Source organism: Heteronotia binoei, chromosome 12 (genome assembly GCF_032191835.1).
Source record: "Heteronotia binoei isolate CCM8104 ecotype False Entrance Well chromosome 12, APGP_CSIRO_Hbin_v1, whole genome shotgun sequence".
Lineage (NCBI taxonomy): Eukaryota > Metazoa > Chordata > Lepidosauria > Squamata > Gekkonidae > Heteronotia > Heteronotia binoei.
Genome location: NC_083234.1, coordinates 81122940 through 81142333, shown reverse-complemented (window position 1 = coordinate 81142333; position 19394 = coordinate 81122940). Strand labels below are relative to the sequence as shown.

General features: G+C 44.0%; 1 protein-coding gene across 1 annotated transcript in view; it reads left to right on the top strand.

Annotated features, from left to right (window-relative positions):
- Positions 1–19394, top strand: part of QSOX2 (quiescin sulfhydryl oxidase 2) — an 82077-nt gene that overhangs the window by 48920 nt on the left and 13763 nt on the right. Inside the window, exons 9-10 of the mRNA XM_060250653.1 lie at positions 5235–5357; positions 6140–6290. Coding sequence (XP_060106636.1) covers positions 5235–5357; positions 6140–6290 — 274 coding nt within the window. The remainder of the gene's footprint in view (positions 1–5234; positions 5358–6139; positions 6291–19394) is intronic.

Here is a 19394-nt window from a genome sequence, read left to right as displayed (position 1 = left end):
TCTCCACACGAATGGGAGCTGCAGTGGCGTTTCCTAGAGCCTGTGTTCCAGCTTTGGGGGTACCCGCAGCTGGATGTCTTCGCCACAGCCGAGAACAAGAAGTGCCCTCTGTTCTGTACCAGAGGGGGAGCGGATCCAGCCTCTCTGGGAGACGGGCTCCTACTTCCTTGGGGAGGTCGGTTCCTTTACATGTTCCCGCCTCTGCCACTGCTGACGAGTGTGGTCAACAGGCTAGCACAGGAAAGGCCACGCTGCATTCTGGTGACTCCTTGGTGGCCCCGTCAGAACTGGTTCTCAATCCTGCTCCAGCTATCGAGGGGGGTCTTCTACCAGTTCCCGGCGGAGCCGGACCTGCTGTCGGCTCAGGGCGGGCATGTGTTCCACCACAACGTACCACATCTGAAGCTGACAGCATGGTTCATCAACCAGTAGGTTTTTCTAACAGGGTCCAGCAAGTCTTCTTGAGCAGTAGGAAGCCGTCCACCCATGCTTCTTATGGAAGGAAGTGGAGGAAGTTTAGAAAGTTTTTGGCTGACTCTCCTGTGCCGCCTGGCAGTGTGGGGCTCTCAGCAATTTTTGAATTTTTATTGGCCTTAGTGGATGAGGTTTTCTCCTCCATCAAGGTCCATCTGGCAGCTATTTCTGCTTTTCATGATTCGGTGGAGGGGTACTCTGTTTTTGCTCACCCTCAGTCTAAAAGGTTCCTGAAAGGCTTGTTCAGGCTACATCCACCCTCGAGGTCTTCCCCCCACAATTGTGGGACTTGACTCTAGTTTTGTACAAGTTGACTCATCATCCATTTGAACCTATGGCAACGTGCTCCCTACAACTTTTGTCATGGAAGACTGCATTTCTAGTTGCCATCACATCAGCACGTCGTGTGGGGGAGCTCATGGCGATGCGTTGTGACTATCCTTACCTCGCTTTTCGAGAAGCTGGGGTTTCCCTAGCTCCGGACATTACTTTTCTTCCCAAGGTGGTCTCTCAGTTCCACCTTAATTTAGAAGTTTGGTTACCTACGTTTTACCCTAGCCCTTCCTCGGACGAGGAACGTAGATTGTATGCGCTGGACGTTAAGCGTGCTCTACTGTTTTATTTAAATCGTTCACGGGGTATTCGTAAAGACAAGCGGCTTTTTGTTTCATATGCTGCTCCCAAGTTAGGGTCCACGATTTCGTCTCAGAGGCTCTCAAAATGGCTTACGCAGACGATTAAACGTTGTTATTTGTTGGCGAAGAAGCCTTTACTTGGACCTGTTCGTGGGCACTCCACAAGGGCGATGGCCATGTCAGCGGCATTCCTGAGATGTGTGTCCCTTTCCGGTGTCTGCAAGGCTGCTACCTGGTCTTCTCCGCATGCCTTCATGAAGCATTACGCGCTGGACGTGCATGCTCAGCAGAGGACTCGGTTGGGAACTGCGGTGCTGCAAGCTGTTTCTTCAGGTTGACCGTCTTCCCTCCTCCAGGTATGCTTTGCTTGCTAATCTCCCATGGGTGTGAAGCACAGAGCCCATGAAGAAGATAGACAGGTTGCTTACCTGTAACTGTAGATCTTCGAGTGGTCATCTGTGCATTCACACTTCCCGCCCTCCTTCCCCACCGCTGACGGTCTCCCTCCAGTAGGGGCTTCCAGCGGTCAGGAAGGAACTGGCAGGATCCCCGCGCCGGTGAGCATGCGTACTGGGACGCCTGCGCATGCCCATTGGCGCCGAGCGCGGAAAAATCCCGGACTTTTCAGGTACCGATTCGGGGATCGGCGCAGGCGCACTATCCCATGGGTGTGAATGCACAGATGACCACTCGAAGATCTACAGTTACAGGTAAGCAACCTGTCTTTACCAGCACACGCCTTCTCCCATTTTGGGGAGCAGAAGCTCGAGTCCTGTCATCCACAGGGACCTGGGAAATTTTCTTCAAGCTTTTGTTAAGGCTGGGGATGTTGCCCTTTTCCCAGTGGCCCAGAATCAGTATCTGTGGGGAGATCCTGGAACAGTCCCTGTATCTTGTCTCCCATTAGGACTACCAAGTGACACTTGCTGCAAGCTTGGTGTCATCAATAGGATCTCCTTCTTCCAGTCGGTATCTGGCGGAGATTAGTCTGGGCTGCAAAGGCCATTTCTGTTCCAAACCCAGACCTGAATCAGTACTAGATAATCCATCTCCCTCAGCCACCACCTGCTTGAGCTCCTGGCTATTGAGAATGGAAGGTTGGCTACAAAATCCTAGTTTTTAGTCATTCAGGTTTAGGAATGCCCTCTCCAGGAGGATTGTTTCACAGTGGCCAGAACGACACCCTCCCGCAAAGAAGTGCGGAGAGGTGGCTTTGCACAACTGCAGTGCTGGTAGAGCACCGTGCTTACTTCACTGTCATCCCTTCCACAAAAGATCAGCATGTGTGTTTCTAAGTAGCCAGCTTCTGCAACAAAGGAATCCTTCTATACATATTATATAATGTGTTTGCATTGTTCTCATATCTTGTGATTCTGCTTTTCTAAATCTGTATTCTCCTGTATTTGCAGTATGGTTTCCGCACTTTGATTTCTCTTCAAAATTAATTTGGAAATTCTAGCTGGTGCAGAATACTGCAGCTTAGCTATTATGGACAGCTGGATGGAGCGTGCATGTTACTCCCTTTCTACAGTCATTTCACTGGCTGCCGATCAGTTGTTCGTATTACTATTATTTATTAAACTTGTGAATCGCCCTGCTGTCCCTGCTACGGCAGCGCTCTGGGGGATGTACAACAATGATAAGAACATCAAAACATGGGACAAAATATATAAAAATATAATACTAGTACAACAAAACTAAAAGAATCAGATGGTGAATGTCATCGCTGCTTCCCAATTTCAGACTGCCGATCACCTCGGGGGGCAGGGCAGGGCAGTGCGGAGAGCAAAGGAGGGAGCCAGCCAGGATGCCTTCAACGAAAAGCCTGGCAGAACATCACTGCCTTACGGGTCCTATAGAATTGCATAAGATCCCACTGGGCCCTGATGGTCCCCAGCAGTTCCACCAGGTTGGGGCCAGTACTGAAAAGACCCTGGCCTTGGTTGAGGACATCTGGATGTCTGTAGGGCCAGGGACCACCAGCTTCAAAGAGCACAACACGCTCCTGGGGACATACCGGAGGAGATGATCCCATAGGTACATCAGTCCCTGGCAGCTCAAGGCCTTGAGCTTGACTCAGTACTCCACTGGAAGGAAGTGCAGCAAAGGCTGTGTGTGCCATCTGTGATGTTCCCAACAGGACTCACACTGCCACATTCTGGATCAACTGGAGTTTGTGGGTCAGCCTCAAGAGCAGGTCAATATAAAGCGAGTTACAGTAGTCTAGCCTGAGGGTGACTGTTGCATGGATTACCATGACTAGGTCAGGGCGCGACAGGAAAGGAGCCAGTTGCCAAGCTGGATGCAGGTGGAATAACGCCAGCCTCCATATTCAAGGAGGCATCCAAAAACACGCCCAAACCTTTGACAGACTGCACTGGACTCAGTTTAAGTTATTGGCTCTCACATACAACGCCCTTCATGGCCTTGGACCCTTGTATCTGCGAGTCCATCTCTTTCCCCCTGTGTTCTGCCACAACAGCTTCACTCATCTGAACACGGCCTTCTGCACGTGACATCTTTCAAATGGGCAACATCAACCACTGCCTCTCTACACCAGAGAGCTAGTTTGGTGTAGTGGTCAAGTGCTCAGACTCTTATCTGAGAGAACTGGGTTTGATTCCCCCCTCCTCCACTTGCAGCTGCTGGAATGACCTTGGCTCAGCCATAGCTCTCGCAGAACTGTCCTTGAAAGGGCAGCTTCTGTAAGAGCTCTCTCAGCCCCACCCACTTCACAGGGTGTCTGTTGGGGGAAAAGAAGATAAAGGAGATTGTGAGCCACTCTGAGTGGAGGGTGGGATATAAACCCAATGTCGTCATTGTCGTCTTCTTCTATGCTTTGTGTCTTCTCTGTTGTGGCCCCCACCTTAGGGATTGGCTTGTCTGATGAAGTCCAAAAGGCTCCCCTCACCTGGTTTCCCACAAACTGGGCAACACCGAATGACCCAAGTAGGCTTTTCTATGCAGGCAACAGGACAGTGGTGGGAAGACAGACTTATGGCTAGGGATGGGCACCAGCCCCACACACCAGTTCACAAACTGAGTTAGTTTGTGAGTCGTTTAAAGTTTAAACCTCTGCTGTTTGTTCCCCATGACTTTTCGTGGGAAGGAGAAATCAGTGGCTTAAATGGTTTGGGGCCATTTAACTAAACAGCTGAACAGCGGGGAATTCCCTACTGCTCAGCTGTTTTTCATGAAGAGCAAAAACCCCATGGAAGTTTGTAGCGGTTCTTCAGTTCGGAAACGTCGCTTCATGAGCTAGCCAAAATTCAAGATGAACTTTGGTTTTTCAGCTGGTTCATTCCCATCTGGCCCATGCCATTTTATGCTTCATGCAAACACTTTTGCCATGCTTCAGTTCTGAGCCCGCCAATGGGGAGGGTGGGGTATAAATGGAATTACTAAATAGATAGATCCCTACTGCTAGCATCTCCGCAGGGTTGTCAAGGCAAGAGGTGTTAGAGGTTGTTCGCTATTGCCTTCTGCCACATCGTGGCCCTGATATTTCTGGGGGGGGGGGGGCGCGGTCTCCCATCCAGATACTAGCCAGAACCAGCCCTGCTTAGCTCCCCAGGTCAGGCTGTCCTGGCTGGGGTAGGCAAGAGGAGAGCACTGGCACCATCATGCTTGAGGTCTGTGACCTCCACGACTATGTAGATCCTTGTGACTTCGATCCTGCCATGTAATTTGGCATCATTTTGTGTGTCATGTTGACACATTTGCCATGCTTCCAGTCCTGCTTCCTATAAATTCCTGGTTCTGCAACCCAAATCCTGTTTGTTTAGGGAATGTTCCATCCTGTCGATTGTCTTGATTCTCTCTGCGTCGTCCTCCTGGAGTCCCTTTTAGAAATCTGTTCTGCTGAATTGGTCTTGAGTCACAGCAATCCAGACTTTTGTGATCTTTCCCAAAACTTTGCAGCAAAACAGGGGAAGTATCAGAGAAAACTTCAGAGGTGAATGAATATTCCATTGTGCTCTGGGGAAGGGGGGGGGTGCGGAAAGTCCCAGCAGCATCCAGCCTGTGACAAAAACCTGGGTGGAGAAGGTGTTCCTTCTTTGGTTAAACCACCTTATGTCCTGGGAACAGAGCTTAAAGATGTGTCTGATATCTTGTTTCTCACAGTTATTTCCTGGTCGTCAGCCTGTGATAAAGCTATTGGAAACTTTGCAAATGTGGCTGGTGAGCCTCCCATTAGACAAAATACCTTACGATGCCATTCTTGATCTAGTCAACAACAAAATGCGGGTAAGTCAATACCAGGTCTCAGCCTCAAACATAGCATTGGTAAAGGCTGGTGGTGCACTCAACCCAAGACACTTCTGGCTCTCCAGGGAAAACAATGGACCTCTCCCTCGCCCTGCCCTAGGACCCCCAGGAGCCTCCTCTCTTGCACGCTCTCTTCAGGGATAACTGGGTTGGATCCCCCACATGGACCTGTTGGTGTGACCTTGGGTCAGTCACAAGTTCTCAACAGAGCTGTTTCTCTCAAGAGCAGTTTCTGTCTGAGCTCTCTCAGCCCCACCTGCCTCACAGGATGTCTGTTGTAGGGAGGGGAAGGGAAAGGAGATTGTCAGCTGCTCTAAGACTCCTTTGGGTAGTGAAGGGCGGGGTATAAATCCAATCCAATCTGTTCTCTTCTGCTTCTGTGATGCGGGTGGCAGCGCCCCCCCCCCCTTCTGAAGAAGGGCAAGTCCCATATGATTGCCAAGTCCTGGTCTGAAATGCTGGCTGGCTGGCTGGCTGGCTTGCAAGAAAACCATGAGTATACTGGGAGTTTCCTTGAAGTAAACAAAAGTATAAAAGTGGCACGATTTTTCTAAACCATGACACGTGTGAGGCAATTGGAAATGTGTCAGAAAGCCTGAAGGATGGAAATGGGCACAATCATATGATGATGATTTTTTGACTCATCATTTTAAGGGCCAGTTTCCCCCAGAGCTGATTCACACATATCTGCACAGCAGGTCCTTTTATCCTTCTTGCGTGTGGTCAGGCATGGCGTTTGATAGACCTTTCACTCTTTCTAGATCTCTGGACCCTTCCTCCCCAGCCACATCCAGTGGGTTGGCTGCCAGGGCAGTAGGCCAGAGCTCAGAGGCTACCCTTGTTCTTTCTGGAAGCTCTTCCACACTTTAACCGTTCAAGCAGCAGTTCACCCAGAGGCCTTGCATAAGACAGGTAGGAGACGGCTAGGAAAGTGGAGGGCGGGGGGATAGCCATGGTGGACATTTTTATTTATTGAGATGTTTATATTTATTTTATTGATTGATTGATTGATTTTATTTTATTTATATCCCGCCCTCCCCGCCGAAGCAGGCTCAGGGCGGCTCAGGTCTCAGACTAAAACACAGCATTGTGTGCCTTTCCAGAAGCTGACAGTATGCCAAAATTAAAATCCATAATTTCTAAGGTGGCTTTTCTCATTGAAATTCAAGATGGCTGCAGTCTGTGCAGACAACAGAATAAAGGAACTGTCAGTCCTGCGCATCTCAGGCTATAAGGGGCAGCTTGCCTGGTAGCCAATGTGGCAGAACTAGCTCAATATTGCAGGCTCTGCATAGCTCAGGATAATAATCCATCAGCAGCACCAAGTGGAGTCCCTGAGATGATGTGAAGAGCACATCTCGGCAGAGCACATTCCAGTATTCTAGTCTTGTTATGGATTCAGGTGGCTGGATCAGCTGAGTCTGGACAGGGGCCCTCAGAGCTGGAAGAAAGCAGCTGGAGACACCTGCGTTGAGGTGGGTCAGCCCTGCGTTGCTCTCAAAGGGATCTGTTTTGGTTTTATGTTTTAGTTAGTTGTTTTAGATCTTCTGTAATTGTTTTTTTTCTTGACATGACCTGCCCTGAGCCCATTTTGGGCAGGGCAGGATAGAAATGTGAGCAAATACAAGCCCTGTTGGTCTGTTTATCTTCATCCTTGGTTATAAGGCCCTCCTTCCCTTTCCTAAATGAGTCTTTTTTATTCCTCATGCCCTTATAAAGCTGTTTATGGAGACACCTTGGCTTCTTTAGGCTCCTCCCATTTTTCCTTCTCATAGGAATCATTTGTGATCGTGCCTTCAATATTTTGCTTTTAAGAAACTCCCACCCCTCTTGAACTCCCTTTTCCATAAGTATTTCTGGCCATGGGATTCTACCTAGCATAACTTTAAATCTGTCAAAATTTGCTTTCTGGAAGTTCAACCTAAATGTCTCACTGTGTACAGCTTTTTCCTTCCCCAAGAGTGTAAATTCCAAAATTACATGGTCACTACTACCCTGGGTGCTCAATGCTTTCACCTCACCAACCAGTTCTTCACTGTCAGTGAGAATCAAGTCCAAGATACCAAAACCCATAGTTTCCCTCTCCACTTTCTGGAAAATGAAGTTGACTGCATGACAAGTCAGGAATTTTTTGACCTTTCATTTTTAGTAGAATTGGAGTTCAAACAGATGTCTGGGTAATTGAATAGATCCAAGTAGGCAGCCGTATTGGACTGAAGTAGTAAAACAAAATAGGAGTCGATTGCACCTTTAAGACCAACTAAGTTTTATTTAGAACATAAGCTTTCGTGTGCTCTAAGCACGCTTCATCAGACGAGGAATCCGGCATGGGTAATTGAAATCTCCCATGACCACTGTGTCCCTTTCCTTTGAGAACTTTGCAATCCATTGTACGAGTATCTAATCTATAGCAACCACCCCCCACAACCATAATATCACTATTATTTCTTACTCTTTTTATTTTTACCCAGAGACTCTTAGCTGAACTTCTATGCTCAGATTCCCAAATTTCCTCGCAAGCATATACCTCCTTCACATATAATGCTATGCCTCCACCCTTCCTTATTTGAGGGTCCCTTTTAAATAAGTTGTACCCCTCAATCCTAAAATTCCAATTGTGCGTATCATCCCACCAAGTTTCAGTAAAGCCTGTTTGGTCATAGTCCCCTACCTGTTCCTCTTGCCTGTTTCCCATACCCTGCACAATAGTGTAGAGACATCAGAATCCAAGTATCCTGAGATTTTTGTTTCTGTATTTACCTGCGAGTTTATGTTACCAGTTATTGTCATTTTACTAGATTGTGATTATGTCTGTTGTTATGGGCCAGATGGTTCAATGTCTGTTGTTGTCATTTGATCTTAGCAGGTGCCTGGCAGAAGAGCATTGTTTTGCAGGGGCCAGATTAATTGCATCCAGGGGTTCTAAAAGAGCTTGCAGATGTAATTTCTGAGCCTCTGGCTATTATTTTTGAGAATTCTTGGAGTACAGGATAGGTGCCGGAATATTGGAGGTGGGCGAATGTTGTCCCCATCTTCAAGAAGGGGAAAAAAGACAATCAGAGAAACTACCAACCCGTCAGCTTGACGTCTATACCTGGAAAAGTTTTAGAACAAATCATCAAACAGTTTGTCCTGGAACATTTAGAAAGAATGGATGTGATTACTAAGAGCCAGCATGGGTTTCTCAAGAATAAGTCATGTCAGACTAACCTGAACTCTTTTTTTGTGAAAGTGACTACCTTGCTGGATCAGGGAAATGCTGTAGACATTGTTTATTTTGATTTCAGTAAGGCTTTTGATAAGGTTCCACATACTATCCTTGTTGACAAGTTGGTAAAATGTGGTTTGGATCCTGTTACCGTTAGTTGGATCTGTAACTGGTGGGCAGATTGCACCCAAAGAGTGCTTATGAATGGTTCCTCATCCTCTTGGAGTGGCGTGACAAGTGGAATGCCTCAAGGATCTGTCCTGGGACCTGTTTAGTTCAACATCTATCAATGATTTGGATGAAAGAATAGAGGGAATGCTTATTAAATTTGCAGATGATACTAAATTGGGAGGGGTTGCAAACACAGAAGACAGAAACAGGGTACAGGCTGGAAAACTGGGCTAAAACCCATAAAATGAATTTTAACAGGGATAAATGTCAAGTTCTGCATTTAGGTAGGAAAAATCCAATGCATGGTTATAGAATGAGGGAGACTTGTCTTAGCAGTAGTATGTACGAAAAGGATCTAGGGGATCTTCATCGTGGTCTCTGTGCAGTCCCACACATGGGGTTATCCGCCAGGATCGATCCCGACCTTGGAGAATTCAAAGCAATCTTGGAGCGTTAATTTGGTGCGCACGTCCTCTCGTCCTGGGGAGGAGGCATCCACTGCGCATGCCTAGACGAGAGGGAGGCGCTTTACCCACCCAGTTTCTTCTTTACCGCTGCCCAGGATACACCTACCTCACTGAGTCTCCTCTATTCACTGCGATCTTCATCTGTTTTCCTGCACTTTCTCCTCACCGTTTGTCTTCATCTCCTTCTTCAACTTCACCGGTATCGTTATAAAAAAAAAATTTGTTATCTTTCTACCCTCTTTCTACCTTCGTCCCTTTCCTTCCCCCTCCCCCCCCCCCCCGGGCGGATGGAAGGGAAAGACAAAATCACTTTCAAGAAGTGTGTTCGGTGCGCCTCAAAAATCCCATTCACAGACAGACATTTTTTATGCCTTTTTGTCTGGGTGAGGCCCAACGTACCGACACTTGGCTGCATTGTAGTCAGTTTGAAAGCAAGGAAGAAAAAAACGCACGGCTAGACTCAGAAGTCATTTATTAGAGTCGTCACTGTGCCCTACTATGTCCCATACTTCGGGATCCCAAACCTTGCCATCTTCCCTATCTACTCAAAAGGGAGTGGCTCGACCGGCAGCTTCCATGGCTTCGGTTCCCAGCAAGCTTAAGTCCAGGAAGCACTCAAAAAAGTCTGACGATTCTAGAAAGAAACATCGCACAGAATCAACTTCTAAAAAGATCCTTCGATTTCGACATCACCGAAAACCAAATCTAAGACGGACCATAGGTCCTCGGATTCGAAGTCTCCCACCATGACTTCTACATCGCACCCGACTGTCGACACCACGGCCTCGGTACAGACAGCACCGACTTCAGTGGAGGTCTCGGCGCCCATCAATACCGTACCTTTCGAGGTCATACATATCCATTCTCGGTCCCCATCACTTCATGGGTCTTTGCCAGAAAATATTGACACCAAATCTCCAGATTCACACAGAAGTCAGTGTGCTAACCTTCTCGGCACACACTCCTTCCGGGAAGTTTCGATGCCTAGTAGACAGACGTCTAGCAAACAACAGATAGCGACACCCGCATCTCCACTCGTAAGAGAACCCTCGACACCGAGAGAGCCATCCACTCGAGTCCGAGCCAAGAGATCTCGAAGTCGTCATCGGGAATGCTATTACTAGATCGCTAGGTCCAGATCACCATCTCCTCATAGGTACCAGCAATATTACAGATCACCTTCCTAGGATTCCCATCGGTACCATGAAGACCCTCGATACCGTGAGGACTCTCGATACCGTGAGGTGCTTTATCATCCACATCGGGAGCACGTATACCGTGAGGATCGTCCTTGGTACCATGAGGACGTGTCTTATCGACCCCGTGAGAGTCTCTATTGATGCCCTAAGCATTACACTATGGTGTCAGCGAAGGTTCATTGAAGCTCCCAAGGTAAGCAAGCTTGATTATTTGAAACAAAGTTGCATTTATTGTATACTCCAAAGTTACTTCAGCATGATAGGCATTGAAACTGATGGCAAGCAGTTTGGGTCATTGGTATTTAACATTCTACATTAAAGCAATTACAACTACCCCCCCCCCCTTCCCAAAACAAAGGCTGCTTTTGCATGTGAGACTTTTCACACAGCTCCCCCTTATCTTCTACAGTTAGTGGTTACATTTCCCGGCGGCGATGTCCTTGCTACCTCTAGGGAGGAGGTGAGATTCTGCTGGGCATTCTCCACTTCAAAGAATGCCTAGCAACCTTTGATGTCCCTGGGAAGCTGCTCTTTGGCTATTCCCTACTTGGCCCCCCTCTCCTATTCTACTAACACAGGTTAGTGAGCATATATGCGAGTTAATCAATGTGGTTAGTAATCAGCATTCAGCAATAGTATCAATGAACAGAGTCTGACATATGGTATCAAAACCATTGTCTCCAGGACTTCCGGGGAAGGAAAATGCCGAGCTGAGCTGTCTCTCATAACGGGAGCAGGCTGGAACTTCTGTTCGGGGTAGTAGAAGGCAAATTAATGCCTACTGCCTACTTTTCTCAGTGAGAAAGAGTCCAAGACATGCACAGAAACTTTGAAAAGAAATTTACCTTGGCTTAAAGGGAGCCCTGGAGAGGGTCTTTCTTGAGGCTTTGAGGGGTCTCGGGAAGTTGCATAGTCATCGTCTGCAGAAGTGCCCAGAGTCATTTATTTGACATAAGTTCGTCAGGATCCTAACCTTCTTGGACATTTCTAAACATCTAAAGCTTTGAAAGACCAGTGGAAACTTGGATAATTGGAAGAAAAGGTACAGAAGGTTTTTTTTTTCACTCCGGAGCTATTTATAGCTTAAAGGGACAAAATTAAAAGGTGGGAAAAGGAACTATAGAAAGCTTGGAAGAAGAAGAAGAAGGAAGGGGTGAAGTTTGGATTTTATAAATATAAAGGACAGTGCTAAAAACTGCTAAAAAGTGAGAAGGAATTTATTGTTTTGTCTACTTGCGGTTTGGAAGTAAAAGCAACATTGTCACACTGGAACAGACCTGCAGCACATCTGAGCAAGACAGGAAGTACATCAAGTATCGTGAGATCTTCTTGGGAGTTGATGGTGACAAAAACAGGAAGCAGTAAGAAGAAAAACTACTCTAGCAAAATATACCATAGAGAAACATCGGCAGCCGTTGATGGTAGGCTAAATTTAAAACATCATTTTTAAAAGAATCTGGGACATTAAAAATTGTCAGAATCAACTGGAAAAAGGGTAAGACGACAAGTAGTATTGGTCACATTATTTGTGGGCTCCTAGGGAAGCTTTAAAAGGAAAATTTGAAGAAGGAGTAAAAAGTCGCGGCCGCCATTTTGGAAATGTTAAAGACTTTTAGTAAATATCTGGACTTTGGGGGCTCAGAAACCAGCGAAATTGGGCTTGCTAGAAAGGGCAAGTCCTAATCTCTTGAATCTGACTATCAGATTAAAAATTGGTGAGGTCAAAAATTTCGTCTTTTTTTAGGGTTTAAAATTTTTTTTAAAATTTATATCTTGGCCTAGGAAGCTCAGAGGAAGATGGAATAAAGTTCATTATAAAGAGTAAATTTAGATCTTTTGAATGTGATAGCTACATTTGTAATCTGTGAGACCAAAATTTTTGGTATTTTTTTTTTCTTTGCCTAAATGTCTTAACCCAAACAGACCCGACAAAGGGCTCTTTCATTAGAGAAAATGCAGGACCAATTGGATGCCGTGGAAGCCAGGATAATGAAAGGAGTTAGGAAAATGAAAGATGAATCAAAGGAAGAAATTATTACAGAGATTAAAAAAGAAATGGAAGATCTCAAAAAAGGAACTGGGGAAACAGCTAAGAAAGTGCAGGAGGTGGAAGTGAAAATGAAAGTATATGATACCACCTTGTTGAAAATTCAAGAAAAAGTGACAATCCACGACTGCAAATTAATGGAAACTCAGATACGTCTGAGAGGAGTACCAGAAGTAGAGAATGGTGATCTGAAAGGATATATAATAAAAATAATTGCAGAATTTTTAGAGGAAGACCCTGATGAGACCAAAAATATGTATGACTACATGTATAGAGTGAATTCACTTTTTGCCAAGAAAAATAACCTACCAAGAGATGTTGTCATAAGATATATGACAAAGGAAATGGTGGGAAGGATCATGAATAAAAACTTTGAAAAGACACTGATAGTGGGAGGCAGCAAAGTGAGAATCATGAAGGAGCTGCCAAGACAAGTGATAAATGATAGGAGAACATACAAAAAGTTGACATATAAATTGAGAGACAATGGCACAAGGTTCAGATGGATAATACCTGAAGGTTTGAGCTTTGAACTCCAGGGGAAGAGAGTCACAATCACGAATGCTCTGGAGTTGAGTAGATTTTTTGTAGAAAATAAGGAATTTGCACCGTGATGGATTACAAATTATTGTCTTGGAATGTTAATGGACTAAATTCACCACAAAAAAGAAGAGCAACATTTCATTGGATTAAGAAACAAAATTGTAATATAATTTGTTTGCAAGAAGTACACATTAAACAGAAGGATTACAAATTTTTATGGAACAAACAATTGGGAATGGAGTTTTTTTCATTAGCTGAACAGAAGAAAAGGGGAGTAGTTTCATATATTAAACAAGAATTGGAGCCAAAATTAGTATTTAAAGATAAAGATGGAAGATTTGTAGCAGATAATATTGAATGGGAAAAAACGTTATTGGGACTATATGCGCCTAAAGGTGCAAAGAATGTTTTTTTAAAAGACATTACACAACAGTTAGATGAGTTGACTTACGACCAAGTATTGTTAATGGGAGACTTTAATGGAACAGTTGAGAATTCATTGGACAGATCTGGAGGGGAAAAAAGGATGGGAAAGAAGGGAGATTGCCAAAGTCTTTCTTTGAATTGGTTAAACAAGAAAATTTAGAAGATATATGGAGGAAATTTAACCCTGAAGTGCGGGACAATACTTTTTTTTCTGCAAGACATAAAACTTTTTCTAGAATTGACATGCTGTGGGGAACTAAGGACTTAAGTTTAATTACAAGGAAGATAGAGATTTTACCTGAGTCCGCTTGCGGAGAGGGCGGGATATAAGTCGAACGTAATAAATAATAAATAAATAAATAAAATACCTAAAATTGGGGCCAATCACAACCCAATAATGTGGATTTAAAAATTGTCCAAGAAATCGAGAAGATGGAGATTGAATGAAGATTTGCTACAGAACAAAGAAACAGTGACATTTCTAGAAAAAGAAACTAAAGCTTTTTTCCAAGTGAATGATAAAGAAGATATAGATTTTCATATGGTCTGGGATGCTTACAAAGCAGTAATGAGAGGGGTGTTGATTACTTTGAATAATAAAGACAAAAGAAAAAAAGAAAAACAATTATTGGACATTCAAAATGAAATAAAGAAAAAAGAAGGGAAGTTGAGAAAAAGACCAGGGAAAAAGAAAATTCTAAGGGAAATTTCAATATTACAAACTCAATTGAGACATTTTTAAATAAAGAAGTGGAATGGAATCTGAAAAGACTTCAACAGAAATCGTTTGAAGGGGCAAACAAGACGGGAAATTATTTGGCTTGGCAATTGAAAAAAGAGAGAGAAAATAAATTAATTAGTAGAATTGTGTTCTTCTCCTTTATTTTTCTTATCTTTGCCAGCGTATTTCTCTAAAAAATGTTCTGCTTTATGAATTGAAGTGATTCTGTGTCTTTTCCCTTCATTTGTAACATATCATGTACCGTAATCCAATACTTTTTCATCATCCCACATGTCCCCCACACATGATAAAACATGCCAACATGGGAAATACATTTCCAACACTTGTTAGATACAGTAGAATACATTTTAGACAGTTTATCAGGCGTTATATACCATCTATAAAACATTTTATAAATATTTTCTTTAAAGGTAATAGCTCTGGTAAGTTTTATATGTGATTTCCACAATGTTTCCCGCACCCCTATATTAATATTATGGCCCAAATTTTGTGCCCACTTTATCATGGTACCTTTCACTTCTTCTTCTTGTAGCTTTATTTGAAGAAGCATTGAATAAATTCTCTTTATTCGATGTTGGTGTGGACCCAAAATAATTTTATCAAAACCTTGTTGATCAGTAATAAATCCTGTTACTTTGTCTCTAGCATATCTTGACTCTAGTTGAAGCCTGGTCCACCAGTCGAGAGTAACATTGTAGGTCAATAACTTTTCTTGTGTTTTCAGTTCGTCATTAGTCTTTCACTGTTCTTCATATGTAAGTATCATATTTGATGACAGTAATGTTGGTTGAATAAAAGCTTCAGTTGGTGAGACCCACTTAGGGACCTTGTTGTAAATTTGTGGTTTTAACCAGACCACACCTGACTAATTAAACCTTCTAATTAAATGAGTGTTGAAACGTTTTTGAGTATCTGTTTTCTGGTACCACAGGTACAAAAGCCATCCCTTAACAAAATCATGACAATCTCCTATTTTTTAATAGTATCCAGCCTCTCGCCCATGTTAGTGCACAGGCTTTATAGTATAATTGCCAGTCAGGAAGGGCAAATCCTGCCCTTTCTTTGGAGTCTTGAAGCGCTTTCAACTTGATTCTTGGTTTTTTTGTTCTGCCAAATAAAACTAGTAGTTTATTTAGCTCTTGAAAGAACACCTTTGGTAACACTATAGGAATAGTTTGGAAAAGAAAAAACATCCTTGGCAGTATGTTCATTTTAATTTTTGCTGTTCCACATTGTGGAAATCACATATAAAACTTACCAGAGCTATTACCTTTAAAGAAAATATTTATAAAATGTTTTATAGATGGTATATAACGCCTGATTAATTGTTCCTATCAACGAAATACTCAAGTCTTTCCATGTTTCCAAATCTTTTTATTTCTTTAATTAGTTTTTCATAGTTCTCTTTATATAAGGTACTTACTTCATTAGTAAGTTGAATACCCAAGTATTTGACTTTCTTCTCATATGCAAATTCTGATTCTTGTTGAAAGCTCTTAATTTGATCAATAGTCATATTTTTTGTTAGAAAGTTTGTTTTCTGGTAATTAATCTTCATATCTGCCACTTCTCCAAATTGCTTAAGATTCGACACCAGATGTTTAATGAAGTCAGCCGGTTGTTCTAAGACGAAGACCGTATCATCAGCAAATGCTCTCAATGTAAAGTCACCTCTAAACGAAAGTCCCTTTATATTAGAGTCTTCTCTGATATGATTGTTCAGTGTTTTCAGCGTAAGAATAAATAGTAAGGGGGACAAAGGACGCCTTGTCTTGTACCTTTAGAATCCGTTAAATCTCCATTTATTACAACTTTTGCTTTTTGCTGGGAATAGATAGCTCGAATATTCTTAAGGAATAAGAAGTTCATAAACTCTAATTGTTGCAGCATAAATTGCCAATTAAGAAAGGCCTTCTCCGCATTTGTTTATCAGGGTGGGCTTCAAGATGTTGCATATAACTCTCACATTATCGCTCAGATGTCTTTTGGGAAGGAAACCTGCTTGATCTGGATGGATAATTTCCACAAAAATCTTATAGTCCACGTTTAACAAAGAAATTGGTCTGTAATTTTTAATCTCTTTTAAGTCTTTTGCCTCTTTAGGAATCAGCAAAATGCAGGCTTCTTGCCAGGAAGGTGGCATCTTACCTTCATCTCCTATTTTGTCTAACAGCAGCTTGTAGGGGAGAGTTAAACAATCTTCAAAAGTTTTGTAATATTCTGCTGGTAGACCATCAGGACCTGATGCTTTACCACAGCAAGGAAGGCAGCTCTTCTGAGATTGTAACAGTGTAACTGTTGAAAATTAACACCACCAGACAAAAAATGCAGAAATACCAATCTTCGGCAGGAGAAGAGCTGGGCATGCCCTAAAAACCCTTCTCTCACCCCTTCTCTAATAAATCAATAACTTCCTAACAAAAGCACACACATCCAGCACGGGGGCGACTTCTTCAATTTACATAAAATATCACTGGAGAAATTTAAAAGCCGAGAGGTGAGGTAAAGGGGGTAGCCTCTCCCTCTTCCCCCTTTTCTGCAACCATCTGAGTTTCTCCCCCTTAATGAAACTTATGCTCGAGTTATAAATCCATAAGCAAAGCAAATCAGAAGTTTAAACGTTCAGTTCTTGTAGAGGCAAGAAATTAGGCTACAAAGATGCAGATAAACAGAGAAGTTTGAAAACAGTCCGGAAGTCACCTCTTGTCCAAGATAGTGATCCAGGCAATCTCAGTGAAGGAGCTTCGTGGCGACTGGAGACCTGTGGACCAAACCGCCACTCAGACCACTGTCTCCTGTCAAGCCACCTGCTGGGGGGGGGGGCTTTGCCAAGGCTTCCCCTTCAGTCCCCAGGGTCGGGGGCTGTCCAATCACCTGATTCAGGATCGTTCGCTAGAGAGCTCCTCACGAACGTGTCCTGCAGTGCGGCGCCAATTCCAGTCTCCCGGTTATGGCTTGTGTCTGGACACTGATCCTTCTTAAAAATTAGAACATGTACCTCCAAAATTTGGGATAACCTCAGAAGCATTATCTGTGAAAAGATATCTGCCCACCAATATGGACTTAACTTGAATACTTTATTTGGGATAAGATCTCCTCCTGGAGCTTTCCCAAAGCAAAGGCAGCAGATCAAACCCTCAACTTGAGAGGACGTCACCTCAGGAGAGGACCAGCTGGTTCAGTTACCTCAATTGTGGACATTTCCCTAGGAGTAGCAAACAGACCCTTGAAATATGTCCCCCACACTTCTGATTGAATACAAAAAGGAATACAGTCGTGGGCTCTAATGCCCTATTAATAATAGCCCCAAATGTTGGATTATTATTGGATTTTATGGCCTGTCTCCAATTCTTATGTAAATTCTTCTTCTTATGCTTTATTAGATCTCTATAGGACCTTGAGGGCCAAAAATTCTTTTAATATAGATATAGTGGTGATCTTCATCGTGGTCTCTGTGCAATCCCACACATGGGTTATCCACCTGGATCGAACGCGACCTCGGAGATTTCAAAGCAATCTTAGGCGTTAATTTTGGCGCGCATTCCCTCTCGGTCTGGGGAGGAGGCATCCACTGTGCATGCCTAGAGCGAGAGGAAGGCGCTCCACCCACCCAGTTTCTTCATTACCGCCGTTCGGGATACACCTACCTCGCTCCATCTCCTTACTTCTCTGCGATCTTCACCATGTTTCTTCGTCCCTTTCCAAATTTCATCTTCATCTCTCTGGTATTCTAAAAAAAAAAAAAGAACTTTATCTTCTTTCCTATTTCCCTCTTCCCCCCCCCCTCCCGGGCGGATGGAAGGGAAAGATTCCAAAACTATGTTTAAGAAGTGTACCCAGTGCGGGGCCAAAATTCCATCGACAGACGAACATTCTTTGTGCCTTTTCTGTCTGGGGAAGACCCATAGAACTGATACCTGCCTCCATTGCAGCCAATTTGGGAAACAGGCTCGAAAAAATCGTGCAGCAAGACTTAAAAGCCACCTTTTAGAGTCATCACTACGGCCTGTAATGTCCCATGCTTCGGGATCCCAAACTTCGCCATCCTCCCTAACTTTACAAAGGGACGTGGCTTGACCAGCAGCTTCCATGGCATTGGCTCCCAGCAAGCATAAGTCTGGAAAACACTGTAAGAAGTCTGACAATTCCAGAAAGAAATACCGCATGGAATTGACTTCTAAAAACCTCTTGGATTCGACATCCTCGAGATCAAAGCCAAAGACAGATTGTCAGTCTTCGGATTTTAAGTCCTCCGCCATGACTTCGGCACCATACTCGACTGCTTCTACTTCTACCTCGATGCCGACGCCACAGATTCTTCCACCAGAGCTCTCGACTCCCATCGATGCTGTACATGACGAGGTCGTCTGTATCCGATCTAGATCTCCATCGGTTCATGGATCCCTACCAGAAAACATTCTAGACACTGAATCCCTAGAGTCCTCATGCCCTCAGAGTCCACGAGCTAACCTACTTGGAGCACACTCCTTTCGAGAAGTCTCTATACCTCGCAAGGAGCCAACGGTCTCTCCAGTGTCTCCACTCCAACGAGAGCCTTCGACACCTAGGGAGCCGTCCACTCAGGTCCAGATGGCCATCTAGCCTGTTTAAAAATCTCCAAGGAAGGAGAGCCCACCACCTCCCAAGGAAGCCTGTTCCACTGAGGAATCGCTCGAACGGTCAGGAAGTTCTTCCTAATCTTGAGCCGGAAACTCTTTTGATTTAATTTCAACCCAATTTTGATTTAATTTCAACCCATTGGTTCTGGTCCTGCCTTCCGGGGCCACAGAAAACAATTCCACACCATCTTCTATTACACAGTCCTACAAGTACTTGAAGATGGTGATCATATCACCTCTCACCTGCCTCCTCTCTGTGCTAAACATCCGCAGCTCCTTCAACCTTTCCTCATAGGACTTGGTCTCCAGACCCCTCACCATCTTCATCGCCCTTCTCTGGACACATTCCAGCTTGTCTAGATCCTTCTTAAAATGTGGTGCCCAAAACTGAACACAATACTCCAGGTGAGGTCTTACCAGAGCAGTGTAAAGAGATACCATCACATCACGTGATCTGGACACTATACTTCTGTTGATACAGCCCAAAATTGCATTTGCCTTTTTAGCCACCGCATCACACTGTTGACTCATGTTCAGCATTTGATCCACTAAGACCCCTAGATCCTTTTCGTACATACTACTGCTAAGCCAAGT